General features: G+C 40.8%; 2 protein-coding genes across 2 annotated transcripts in view; one reads left to right on the forward strand and one right to left on the reverse strand.

Moving 5' to 3' along the window:
* The window catches only part of tmem121b (transmembrane protein 121B), an 86,802-nt gene that overhangs the window by 30,315 nt on the left and 42,767 nt on the right, over positions 1 to 13,720 (forward strand). The window lies entirely within an intron of this gene.
* il17ra1a (interleukin 17 receptor A1a) overlaps positions 1,149 to 13,720 on the reverse strand; it is a 64,068-nt gene continuing 51,496 nt past the window's right edge. Inside the window, exons 11-13 of the mRNA XM_041215701.1 lie at positions 11,182 to 11,286; positions 6,110 to 6,142; positions 1,149 to 4,400 (exon numbers count right to left, since the gene is read on the reverse strand). Coding sequence (XP_041071635.1) covers positions 2,959 to 4,400; positions 6,110 to 6,142; positions 11,182 to 11,286 — 1,580 coding nt within the window. The 3' untranslated portion in view covers positions 1,149 to 2,958. The remainder of the gene's footprint in view (positions 4,401 to 6,109; positions 6,143 to 11,181; positions 11,287 to 13,720) is intronic.

Genomic DNA, 13,720 nt, shown 5'->3' on the forward strand with positions numbered 1-13,720 from the left:
AGCCTCCAGAGGTTTGTTATATCAATTAAACTAAACATTTATTAATTTTAATAAGAAATTAAACACATACACATCTACAAATTACTACCATAATAACTATTAAACAAATCCCCAAATTAATCATTTCCAGGTAATCTTCCCCAAGGCAACAATAACCCATAGACTTAAACAGACACCAGGCAAAGCACATTTTATCTTACAAATTCAAAATGAGGTCCCTTTCAATTTGTTCCTCCACAGACACAGTGGTAGGCTTACAGGCTTAGATCTTACATGCCTCCAACTTCCACACACAAAACTCTTCTTTATATATCTAGCCTTCTCTTTGAATACAAATTCTCATTGTATCACCAGGCTCTTTGAACTCCACCTCTTCTAACAATAAAACCCCTTCCATAGTACCAATTTTATTAGTAATATAAACATATTACTTGGTGTCTCCTAGCTAGGTGCAAGATTTCATCCCCAGTCTTGAATGGTTTATTCAACAAAATGTAAATGTCCCCTTTACCTTACTGTTTAACATCTCAAGACTACTGTACATCAAAGCACCCAGGCTAGCTGGCTTTAATCCAATTAAGCCACACACCCACTCACCCAGGGACATAGAAGTCCACTTTAAAATAGCTTCCAATAACGTTATATATATTAATATCCTCATGACAGATGACCCTTTGTATTGCCACAGCTACACTTTGCTCCTCTTATTTTTGCTGTGCTTTTAATTTAATTTGTGATATTACCCATACTTTATGTCCGCTACTATTTCCTCTACTTTCTTAATGTTATCCACACCTGGAACTCATAATGATTCCCTAGGTTAATGCAGAAGTATAACAAAACAAATATGTATTTAGATTGTATGGGGTTGTAGGGGAGTAGTTTTTAACCAGATATGGTTTTCTAATTAAATGTTTATCCTAATAAGCAACAAGAGAATATACTAGAGAACTCCCAGATATCATAACATAAAATAAGAGGACTGCACTGTCAAAAGTACGATCTTTCAGATGAGGTATTAAACCAAAGCTCTGCCTGTTTGCTCAGGTAATTACTCATCCATCAACCCTCACTACTAAAATATATGAGGGTCTTACTGTGTCTACCTAACAGCATCTTCTGTGTTCTAAGACATAAAAATTGAAACATCAAATTAAGAAATTTATTGACATGATACAAATTAGTGAGCATGTCTAATGCTAATAATGAGTTTTCATTGTACATTATAAACAGGAACAGTCCACAGCATGACTAATATTGTATTATCATACATTTACTGAAATCCCCTCAACAGCTCTGTTCAGATCAAGTAATTCCCATCACCACTCTTCCTCATCCCTCCAACAAAAACAGGGCAGAATTTTAACTGTGGTGTGCCATTCCTGATGGTGCAACAGGAAGTAGGCGCCACTTCCACAATCTTGCTTTTTGCTGGCTTCCAAGAGATTCCAATGAAAATTTGAAGTGCCAGCTGTGTGCTTGGGAGACAAGTGCGATCACGCTGTGGGAGAAGCTTTTCAGTGGTGAAATCCACCGTCAACAGACAATGTACAGGTACGGGCAGGCTATAAAACAGCCTCCTGGATAAACAGGGAGGCTGTTCATCACAGCCACGGCTTTATTGCCCAACTCCATTGCCATTAACATAAGACTTATTGAGAGCATAAAGATGGCATGTGTTTTTTAAATTTAAATTTCACTTGTAAATAATCCACATTACATTGGTTTCACTTTATTCATATGAGCATCATCATTATTGGTTGAGACTAGCTTAATCAGAGAGATAAATGAACTGGTGTGCCTCATGGTTGGCATGCATTGGTGATTACAGAGGAGTCAGCGACATTTCTTTATTGTGGAAGAAACAATGTTGTATTTTTGCATTCACCCTTTATTGAATGTTCATGTTAATGTCCAGTGTTGTAGTCGTCACTCCATGGGACGTGCTGAACTTGCAGGCTCAACCAGACTTTGCACTGTAAAGGGAATTGTCCAAAATCACCCTCAGCAGGGATAATTGAAATGTTGTAGGTGAACTCAAAGCCCTATAAGGACTCTGCCAGAGATGAATCACAAGTGGATAGTGCTGACACTGCCCTTTGGGTCCCTCATTTTCTTACCTTGATGAATTGCTCCCATCACCCCCACGAGGCAGGTTCTTCTGACTTCTCTCCTCCATGCCCTGACCCCACCCTCTCATCTCTCTTGTATTCTTCTTCAACTCCTCCATGATTCACTCCGCCCTACAACTGACTTACCCTTGCCAGTCCTGGGTCTCCAAGTTGCCATTCTCTTGCTCCCTTCCCTTGTGCCAAAGGGTTCAAGAAGAAAACCCGTTTACCTCAGACACAACTGCACAAAGCCTGTACGCTACCTTTAAATGAATGTGAGCCGGGTGCCACGAGATGCACGTGCACCACTAACTTTATCAGGAAAAACAACTTTGGCATCTGGAGATTGATTTGGATGTATATTACATGGATGTATGTTTTAAAAAAAAGCTAACAATACCTTAAACTTACAAGCTTGGAATTACCTTGATTAATAATGCTTTAGTGCCCTTTGTTGTCCTTCACAGAGATTAATTGGGCTGAAATTCAGAGTGAATCCTTTTACATAATCAGATTTGTACTCAGATTTTATTCTGAATCCAGTTTTGGTCACAGATTTTAACAAGTCAATTTAGTCAATTTCATTTCTACATTTGTCTTAGAGAGTGATAAGTAGTGTGCAAACATGATGAGCAATTTAAATCACTTCTGTTTTAAATTATTTACCTGATGGCTTACATGTTGATTTCACATGTGACACACAACTTAAGAAAGGGAGGGCAGGAAAAGTTCATTGGACTTGCCTCATCCACACAACTCTGCTAATATTTACTGTTCTGAGTCATTAAGGTAGCTTGTCTATAAGTCACAACATTGTGCAATTTTGCAGCATACGTTCACCTTCTATTCAGTTACTCATGCTTTCATTAAGTAAAGCTACCTGCAGAATTTGTAATTCATCTAGTGCTTCAGAAGAAATGCTCACACCTGACGGGACTTCACCCACTGAGAATGACTGCTTGGAGCTATAGCCTTGGTCTGAAGCTACATTCTCTTCTTTCTCAAGAGAGAGAGATTGTGGATATCCAATAACCTCACTTTGCAAATGAGAGAGTCTGGTTGAGTCCTGTGAAGACATTAAACCCTGAAGAAATAGCATCTGCTGAAACTCTTCCAGTTTCTTCTTTACATCATGAGAAATACATGAGACTTGGTCACCTCCTGAATGCACACCAATTTCATTCACTGTAATGTCACCTTCACAACTTTGCAGAGGAAAATCTATGACATCATTCCTCAATATCCAATCCTTTTCCAAGAGTGGTTCCTCTTCTGCCTTAGGGAGCTCAAAGTTGGGACAGTTTAACTCATTCTGACTACAGCCAGATAATGACATGCTGTACAATGGTTCCAGGGTATATACTGGATTTAGCACTTGTGCCTCATTGCAGTCTACTTCAATTACATTTTGAGACAAACTTATATCTTGGACTCTATGCTCAAATCCCACTGGATGCTTGATAAGTGCCTCATTGCTCGATGTGGCCATGTACACTTCATTCACTGTGCAGGGCATATCATCAAGGGGCTTGTAACGCACAACATTTTGACTAATTGATAGGAGATCACAAGGTTCTTCATTCCAGTTTGGTTCAACCCCTGCTTCGTCTGGAGAGATGATACATTCTTTCTCAAACCAGTCCGGCTGCTCCATTTGCAACAACTTGAACTTTTGAACTGCATCTTTCAATGTTTTACCAGATGGATGTTCATGGTAATCATCCATTGTTATTCCTGCCACACGGTAAGTTTTTCCTGGTTCATATTTCTCCAAGTCTTGCACTCGGAAGTGTATTTCCTCAAACTGCTTCATCAGCTTATACTTCACACCAACATTAAATGGATCAGGTATGTCTTCTTCACTGCTGATGTCATCAAAATATGCAACAATGTACTTCCCAAACGAAGCTGGCCGTTTAAAGTCTGGCAAAATCAGGTTCATGGCGGGAGTGAACATGTCACGCATTGGTGAGCGTTCATCACTTCTCAGCAAAATCTGATTCTGTCCAACCCGCAGCATGGCTTCCCATTTCAATCCTGTCCCACGGGAGCATAAAATTATAACTTTGTCTGACTCATTTTTGTGCAATGTGAGCCAATTGATGTGTCCGACTTCCGCAATCTTGTTAATCTCTAAAAGATCTAAAGTTACTTTGGTACCACAGGCAGTCATTAGGAACTCTGCAAACGCCAGGACCACATTCTTGTAGAGGTCATGGTCCAATGAATATATTATCAGGACTTTCTTTTTCACCTGTGGAAGTTCTGGGTGTACAACTGTTGGTTCATCTGGAACAATGAAGATAGTTTCATCAATTTGAATAAAAACAGAAACAAACGAGTTAAATAAATCCAGACTGATCTTTGATGATTGAACTTATTTATTGCAGCTAGTTAGACTGATGTAAGGTCAAGAGAATAAATTTGGCCAAATTCTCTATTCAGTGAACACTGACAAATACATATGGGGCAGAATTTTGCCCTGGGTAGGCGGGATCAGCAGGGACCACACCACGATTTCACGCTGGCGGGCCAATTAAGGAGGAGGGTGAGTGGGCTGAGCGTGAACTTGGCACATGCGCACCAATCAGTGCGAGCATAGAGCTGCCTCAGGGAGAGGAAGAGATATATTAAAAATATAAAAATGTAATAAAACGTCCCCTCATGTGACTCTGTCACATGAGTGGGGCATGTTATTAATTCAATTGTAAGACTTTTATTTTATTTTTATTTGCTTTTGGAAACCTCATGCCACTCGTGCATGAGGTTTCCAAAAAAATGCAAAGGCCCTTGACCGTTAGGTTGGATGTCAACCGTTAGGTTGGATGGGCAGTGAAAATTTAACTTAATTGATTATTTAATGGCCTTAACAGGCCTTTTAACTGTCGGTGGGCAACTCCAGCATGTGCCTGCTGACCAAACTATCGTGCAACTGCGCACTGACGTCGGCATGCTTGGCTGACGTCAATGCACATCATTTCATGCTTGAGCGGATTGGGCACGCACCCGCCCGCTGAGTGAAAATTTCTGCCCATGTAAACAAGGGCTGCCAACTCTGATTGAAGGCATTCCTGGACGTTTGCTCACATGACATTCTGACCATATGACATGTACAAATATTAATTTACTTTGTAAAGGTTGGGATCTGTGCAGTTAAGTAACTGCATGTGGTTTTGTGCCAGCACCTTCTTGAAATGGGAGGCAGGCTGTAGCAGGAGGGAAGTGGAACGTAAGGGATGTAGGAAAGGTATTCACTACAGGCGTACATACATAGTGGCATGTGGTAAAATGCAGAACATCATTTGAAATTAAAACAGGGCTGTGGAACAAGAGGGCAAGTTGAAAATAGTGAAAATTCTATTCATAAGGATCAACAAGTGGCCATCTGGTTACCTTGTGAAGGCAATAATTCTGGAATCATTTAAGATGGGCTAAATGACTTTTCTTATCTGTATCTATGCTGTGATCTTTGACAGGAAATTGCAAAAGGGAATAAATCATTGTCACAAAAATATGTCCTACTCATCTATGGCATAGTGTGAAGAAGCACTGTTACACTGCATGTTTACCTGGCACAAAGATTGTAAGTAAATATGGGTCAAATGCACGCATGGAATCAAAATCTAATGTAGTGTTCATATGAAATGGGATTAGAGGGCAGAGGGGTATTGGCCTGGGGCTGCAAACACCAGTTACTATTTTTGTATGATCCTTCTAACCTTATTTAATTGAATTTATTTTATTTGAATTCCTACATCCACATTTATAATGGAGCTTCCTTCGTCATACAGTAATTCTACCCTCTTGCTTGTGATGTGCTGGGTGCTTTTCTAGAGGGAAACTAAATATTAAAAGCATAACAAGTTTATATAGGTAGTTTCCATTATAAACGTGAACATAAGAATTTATTAAAACTGAGATAAAACGTGTACAAATGTAACTTGATTAATAACATGTATTACATATATAAAATAACTAGTTTGGCTTGTTTAACTTACCAATCCATAACTTGTCATGTGAGGGCTTCATTTCTAAAAGAAAACAAGATGGCTTAGAATTATTGATATTAGTGCCAGTGAGTATTGGTTTATTTTTAAATTACAAGCAGAATGCCAAGATCTGTGACGCCAAAAGAAAACTGTTTCCCTCTCCTCATCCTTTTCCTGAGCTACCAAATGAACACAAAGTTCACAGATTCAGCGCATGTTATAGAATACGTTCTTTTACTGAACCACACACCATCACGCATTTCGGCATCAGCACTGTACTCATATACTTTTTTAAAATTTCAAAATGATGAGAAATGGGGGAAAGTAAGGAAGAAGATAAAGAAAAGCAAGTATTGGTGAGTAAAAATACTTCCTAAACAAAGCACTATAGAGGATATGGTTTTCAATTTTAAAAACTCTACTTGTAGCTTTGGGAGACTTAACCTTCCATATCAAATAGAGACACTGATTTCAAAGTAACTGATGTCAAGGACAACATTAATCAGCAAGCGGTTTATATGTAATTGGTACTGGTTGTACTATAACCCAGTATCATCCTATAATTTGAAGGTACATTGACCCATCCACCACCTGACAGCCTCTGAATCTTGGTCTCAGCAATTTAGAGTTTTTTAAATTTATTCTTTCATGGGAAGTGGGCATCATTGGCTAAGCCAGCATTTATCCTGAATTGTCCTTGAGATGATGGTGAGCTGCCTTCTTGAACCCCTGCAGGCCAGGTGGTTTACGAACACTCAGTACTGTTAGAAAGGGAATTCCAGGATTTTGACCAAGCAACACTGGAGAAATGGTAATATAGTTCCAACTCAGGATGGTGTATGGCTTGGAGGGGAACTTGCAGGTAGTGATGTTCCTATGCATCTGTTGCCCTAGTCCATCCAGATGGTAGAGGTTGCGGGTTTGGAAGTTGCAGTCGAAGGAACCTTGGTGTGTTGCTGCTGTGCATTTTGTAGATGGTACACACTACTGCCACTGTGCATTTCTGGTGAAGGGAGTGAATGTTTAAGGTGATGGATGGGATGCCAATCAAGCCGGCTACTTTGTCCTGGATTGTGTCAAGCTTCTTGATAGCTGTTAGAACTGTACTCACCCAAGTGAGAATATTCCATCACACTCCTGACTTGTTTCTTGTAGGTGGTGGACAGGCTTTGGGGAGTCAGGTGGTGAGTTACTCGCTGCAAAATTTTCAGTCACCCACTCTTGTGGCCACAGTATTCATATGGCTGGTCCAGTTCAGTTTCTGGTCACTGGTAATACCCAGGATGTTGACAGTAGGGACTAAGCGATGGTAATGCCATTGAATGTCAAGGGAAGATGGTTATATTTTCTCTTGTTAGAGATAGTTATTGTCTAGCATTTGTAAGGCATGAATGTTCCTTGCCACTTATCAGCTCAAGTTTGAATGTTGTCCAGGTCTTGCTGCACATGGACACAAAATGCTTCTGTATCTGAGGAGTTGCGAATGGTACTGAACAATGTGCAATCATAAGCCAACATCCCCACTTCTGACCTTATAAGGAGGGCAGGTCATTGATGAAGCAGCTGAAGAAGGTTGGTCCTAGGACACTACCCTAAGGAACTCCGGGAGCAATGTCCTGGGACTAAAATGATTGACCTCCAACAGCCAGAACCATCTTCCTTTGACTCCAACCAGTGGAGAGATTTCCCCCAATTCCCATTAGCTCCAGCTGTGCTATGGCTCCTTGATGCCATACTTGGTCAAGGGCAGTCACCCTCACCTCACCTCGAGTCTATGTTTGGACCAAAGCTGTAATGAGTTCAGGAGCAGAATGGCCCTGGCAGAACCCAAACTGAGCATCAATGAGCATGTTATTGCTGAATAAGTGCTGCTTGATAGTATTGTCAATGACAGCTTCCATCACTTTGCTGATGATCAAGAGTAGACTATTGGGGTGATAATTGGCAGGGTTGGATTTTTCCTGCCTTTTGTGGATAGGATATACCTGGGCAATTTTCCACTTTGCCAGGTAGATGTCATTGTTATAGATGTACTGGAACAGCTTGACCAGGGGCGTGGCTAGTTCTGGAGCACAAGTCTTCAGTACTATTGATGGAATGTTATCAGGGCCCATAGCCTTTGCAATATCCAGTGCCTTCAGCCATTTCTTGACATCACGTCAGTGATTCGAATTGGCTGAAAACTATTTTCTGTGTTGCTGGGGACCTCAGGAGGAGGCTGAGATGGGTCATCCACTCGGTCCCTCTGGCTGAAGATGGTTGCAAATGCTTCAGCCTTGTTTTTTGCACTGATGTGCTGGGCTCCCTCATCATTGAGGATCGGATATTTGTGAAGCCTCCTCCTCCAGTTAGTTGTTTAATTGTCCACCACCATTCACAACTATTTTTAATAAAATGCAATCGCATTTCAGAAATACAATCATAGTTCAAGGCCATTAAGTACTCAGTTTTCAAGGTATATAACTGTTTGATTTGTATGTTGGGGTACTACCACTGCTTCTGTGTAGCAGGACAAGCTTATGGGGATCTCTCTTTTGGCTATCCATTCGATGGCTTCTGAGTTGCCGAGTGGAGAAATGAGGTACCTCCTGTAACAGATCTCAGTGGGTAGGTTGATGCGAGGTATTCAATGGCCACAATTGCACTTTGGGTATAATGTGAACGGAGTTCAAGACTGGAAGAATACCAATTGAAGACAATCATGAAAGGGGGCAGTCTGCCCAAGCCACTCACACCTTCCCTTCAGCTGCTCATCTTGCTTTAAATTTTTGGTTGTATATTACAACAGTGCTTTCACATTCCAATAGATCAAGGGTGGGGAACCTTTTCTTATCAAGGGCCACTCACACAGACAAAATCAGTGGTGGGCCACAGACATAAAAACCAACTTAAATTTATTTATTTCTTTAGAGAGATAATACAGAAACATTCAACTCACCCACTGCTTTAATGCGGTGGTGAGTTTGCTTTCCCTTAATAAGCCTTGTTATTGTAGATTCTATGCGTTCACAATGACTGGTGCTTTGGTTGCATTACTGCCGCTTCTAAAACCTCCTGCCCATCACATGCCAGAGGCATGAACACTGTGGGCTGTGACTGCCACTGGTAGTGACCTTTAAATGGTGGAGTTTGGCTTGCTACCACCTTCTCAAGGACAATTAGAGATGGGCAACAAATGCTGGTCTAGCCAGTGATGCCCACAACACATGAATGAATAATAAAAAGATGGCACAGTCTGAACTTTCCTCCCTTGCTAAACTCAGTTAAGTTCTGGGACTAGATTTTATTGTGGGGTGGCCCTCCAATATGTTCTGGTGTCCTCCTTTACTCATCCTCCAGAAAGAGTATGGCCCTGAGGCTAATCCACACGGTGTTAAAGGAGAGTGGCAGCAAGTAGAAATGGACAGGGTCACTTTGAAAGAGCAGAACTGGGTCTGCGTTGAACGCCAACTTAAAATGTAAAACAATGGTCGCACTGTTTAACAGTGGGAATACCACATGGTACCCCCCATCAGGCAATGTGTAGCCTTGAACAGGTAAAAAAAAAACCTCACATAATCAGGTAAATGATTCAGGGATTCATAAGGCATCACTGAGTTCTGGATTTCCAATTTAGAACCAGAAACACTTAAGAATGTTAATTGCAGAACAGGGCAGGGGGCGTTCTCTTTGTCATATTATATGAGAATAAAATGTTCACCACGTAGCAGAGGCAGTGTTAACACAGAGAGAGGGGGAGGGAATGAAGGTACAATCTTATTCTCCCCTGGGGGAGATTTGGGCGAGGAAGAGCAGAGCAGCTGTAATTCAACCATTCCAAACAATACTTATTCACTGCAAGGAAACTTCTAACCATCCATAAGGTCACCTTATAAGTGTCTTTGTTTCTGATAAGTGAGCAAGTTTGCCTTAAGATTAAGATTAAGTGCGTACAGACTCGAAATGTTAACTCTGTTTCTTTATCCACAGATGCTGCCAGACCTGTTGAGTTTTTCCAGCATTTTCTGTTTTTATTTCAGATTTCCAGCATCCGCAGTATTTTGCTTTCATCTTTGATTTTAGATTAACTGATAACTGCAACAGTTACATCCTTGAACTCATGAAATAAATTTGCTTTTTACGGATGTTTCAAAGTAATTAGCAACACATTATGATTCCGTTGTGCAGCATTTTTAAGAGGCGTATAGAAGCAGCAAATGAATTTTGGCCTAGCAGCAGCTGACTGCCTGTTATGAAATTTGCTTATGAATAGGCTTTGCTGAAAGAGGCAGCATTTGCATGAAATTGTTGGCAAGCGAGTTATTAACTCGTGTAGACTCCGTGTTTTCTTTGTTCTATGACTATTTATTTAGGAATTGTTTTCTCTGATATATTTTTTGAAAACTCACTGCAGGCTGGATGTAAAAGTGCAACAGGCTGCATCCGGCCCCTGGGCTGGAGGTTCCCCACCCCTGCATAAAATTTTCCGGGTGTTTATTACTTGCCTGTCCTTCCCACAAACCTGCTTTATGAGTTAAATAACGCTACCCTCGCGATGAGAGCTGGCAGCAAGTTTGGAAAAGCTGCCCAGGGTAACTTTCTTCCTTTTCATGAAAAAGAGCAACCAATACCTCCATTTCAACTCCTCTGCAACAACTGAAACCTGTAACATGCTAATTGATCAGAAGGGAGACAGATATGCATGGAGTTTTTATACAGTGACAATGTGATAAATGACTGTTTTATCTTAGCTGACTTATTCAGGCAAGATTTTCAATCTTCCCTCTGCATGCCCCTCCATCAAATATCCAGCACCACTAGACAAAGAGGATCCCCCATGGGCTAAGTCCTGGATTTCAGGGGTGTCGGAATTGGGGTAGGTACTAACTGGACCATGGGGAGGAAGACAAGGAGTATAGTTCTAGGTCACCATCTCACAAATGCAAACAACTGGAAGCAAGCAATCAAACTTTTCAGTTAAGATACATGGCATGACCTACTGACACCTGGGAGAGGAGAAAAGTTATGACAATACAAAAAAATGTAAAAATTAGATCAGGTGAAAATTAGATTAGATTAGATTAGATCAGGCCATTCCTTACCATTTCTCTTGGATTTTAGTTGTACCCATACTGTACAACCAAATATTATAACGAAAACTAAAACACCAGTGGCAGCAAAAAACCAAGATCTCTCAGTTGGCCCTCCTGCAATTAACAGAACAGAGGTTAAACTTTCCAAATAATAGTGTAACCCTGTAGATTACAACTCAAACTAACATTATCCTGCTAACATTTAGAGCATGTTAGTGCATGCTATATCTCAAAGTAGTTCCTATATTAAGGACGATTTCCTGCAACACCCAACTGTAGAGATGAATGGGGAGACTGTAGAGTACTCTACCAAGCCAGGTAATTTTGCACTTTGTCTTGAGATTTCTGCAGTACAAGAAACAAGCAGCTCCCAAGACCTACAAAAGTGTTTGTATGTCTAAGATAATACAGAAGAATCACAGAATTGCTATGGTGCAGGAGGCAATGTGGCCCATCATGTCTGCACCAGCTCTCTGAGTCTTTTAACTTAGTGCCAATCTCCTGCCTTTTCCCCGTAACCCTGCACATTGTTACTATTTAAATAATCATCCAATGCCCTCTTGAATGCCTCAATTGAACCTGCCACACCACACTTCCAGGTAGTGCATTCTAAACCTTAACTAGTCACCATGTGAAAAAGATATTCTCACCTTTGCTTCTGTTGTAAAACACTTTAAAACTGTGCCCTCCGGTTCTCGATCTATTTATGAGCAGGAACAGTTTCTCCCTATCTACTCTTTCCAGACCCCTTATGATTTTGAAAACTTCTATCAAGTCTCCTCTTAGCCTTCTCCTGTCCAAGAAAAACACTCTTAACTTCTCCAATCTTTTCCTCATAACTGAAGTGTCTCATTCCTGGAACCAGTCTTGTAACCAGTCTAATGCACTCTCCAATTTGTTCACATCCTTCCTATAGTCCATAAGACTATAAGACGTAGGAGCAGAAGTAGGCCATTCGCCCATCGAGTCTGCTCCAGCATTCAATGAGATCATGGCTGATCTGATAATCCTCAACTCCACTTTCCTGCGTTTTCCCCATAATCCTTGATTCACTTACTGATTAAAAATCTGTCTATCTCAGCCTTGAATATCCTTAATGACCTAGCCTCCATAGCCCTCTGCGGTAAAGAATTCCACAGATTGACTATCCTCTGAGAGAAGAAATTCCTCCTCATCTCCATTTTAAATGGGCGTCCCCTTACTCTGAGATTATTTCTGGTCCTATACTCTCCCACGAGAAGAAACAATCTGTCCACATCTACCCTATCAAGCCCCCTAAGAATCTTATGTGTTTCAATAAAGTCGCCTCTCATTCTTCTAAACACCAATTAGTACAGATCCAACATACTCAACCTCTCCTCATAAGAAAATCCCTCCATATCTGGGATCAACCTAGTGAAGCTTCTCTGGACTGCCTCCAATGCCAGTGTATCTCTCCTTAGATAAGGGGACCACATTTGCTCATAGTATTCTAGGTGTGATCTAACTAGTGCCTTGTATAGTTTTAGCAAGACTTTCCTATTTTTATACTCCATCTGCCTTGAAACAAAGGCCAACATTCCATTTGCCTTCCCTGTTACCTGTTGAACTTGTATGTTAGCTTTTTGGGATTCATGCATAAGGCCTCCCAAGTCCCTTTGTGCTGCAGCTTCCTGCAGTCTTTCTCCATTTAAGTAATATTCATTTCCTCTATTCTTCCTGCCAAAGTGCATAACCTCACATTTTCCCACATTATATTCCATCTGCCAAGTTTTTGCCCACCCACTTAACCTGTCCATATCCCTCTGTATGGGACACCTTATGTCACCCTCACCACTTGCCTTCCCACCTATTTTTGTGTCATCCGCAAACTTAGCTATAGTACATGCACTTCCCTCATCTAAGTCATTTATATATATTGTAAATAATTGAAGCCCCAGCACTGATCCCTATGTCACCCCAACAGTTACAGGTTGCCATCCCAAAAATGTCCCCCTTATCCCAACTCTGTCCTCCATTAGTTAGCCAATCCTCTATCCATGCTAATATACTACCACCAACACCATGGGCTCTTATCTTATTAATTAGCCTTATGTGCGATACCTTATTGAATGCCTTTTGGAAATCCAAATATATTATATCTACTGGTTCCCCTTTATCTATCCTGCTTGTTACCTCCTCAAAGAATTCTAATAAATTTGTTAGGTAGGATTTTCCCCTTTATGAAGCCATGCTGACTCTGCTTGATTAGATTATGTATTTCTAAATGCTCTGCCATTACACCCTTTACAATAGATTTCAACATTTTCCTAATGACAGATGTTAAGCTAACTGGCTTATTTGCCATTTACCTGTTTTTTGCCTCCCTCCCTTTTTGAATAAGGGTGTTACATTGGCTGTTCTCCAATCTTCTGGGACTTTTCCAAGATTCTTGGAAGATTGCTACCAGTGCATCTACTATCTCTGTAGCTACTTGCTTTAGTGTCCTAGGAGGCAACCCATCACGTCCAGGGGACTTATCAGTCTTTAGTCCCATTAGTTTCCCTAGTACCTTTTCTCCAGTGATAGT

Source organism: Carcharodon carcharias, chromosome 21, assembly GCF_017639515.1.
Source record: "Carcharodon carcharias isolate sCarCar2 chromosome 21, sCarCar2.pri, whole genome shotgun sequence".
Taxonomy (NCBI): domain Eukaryota; kingdom Metazoa; phylum Chordata; class Chondrichthyes; order Lamniformes; family Lamnidae; genus Carcharodon; species Carcharodon carcharias.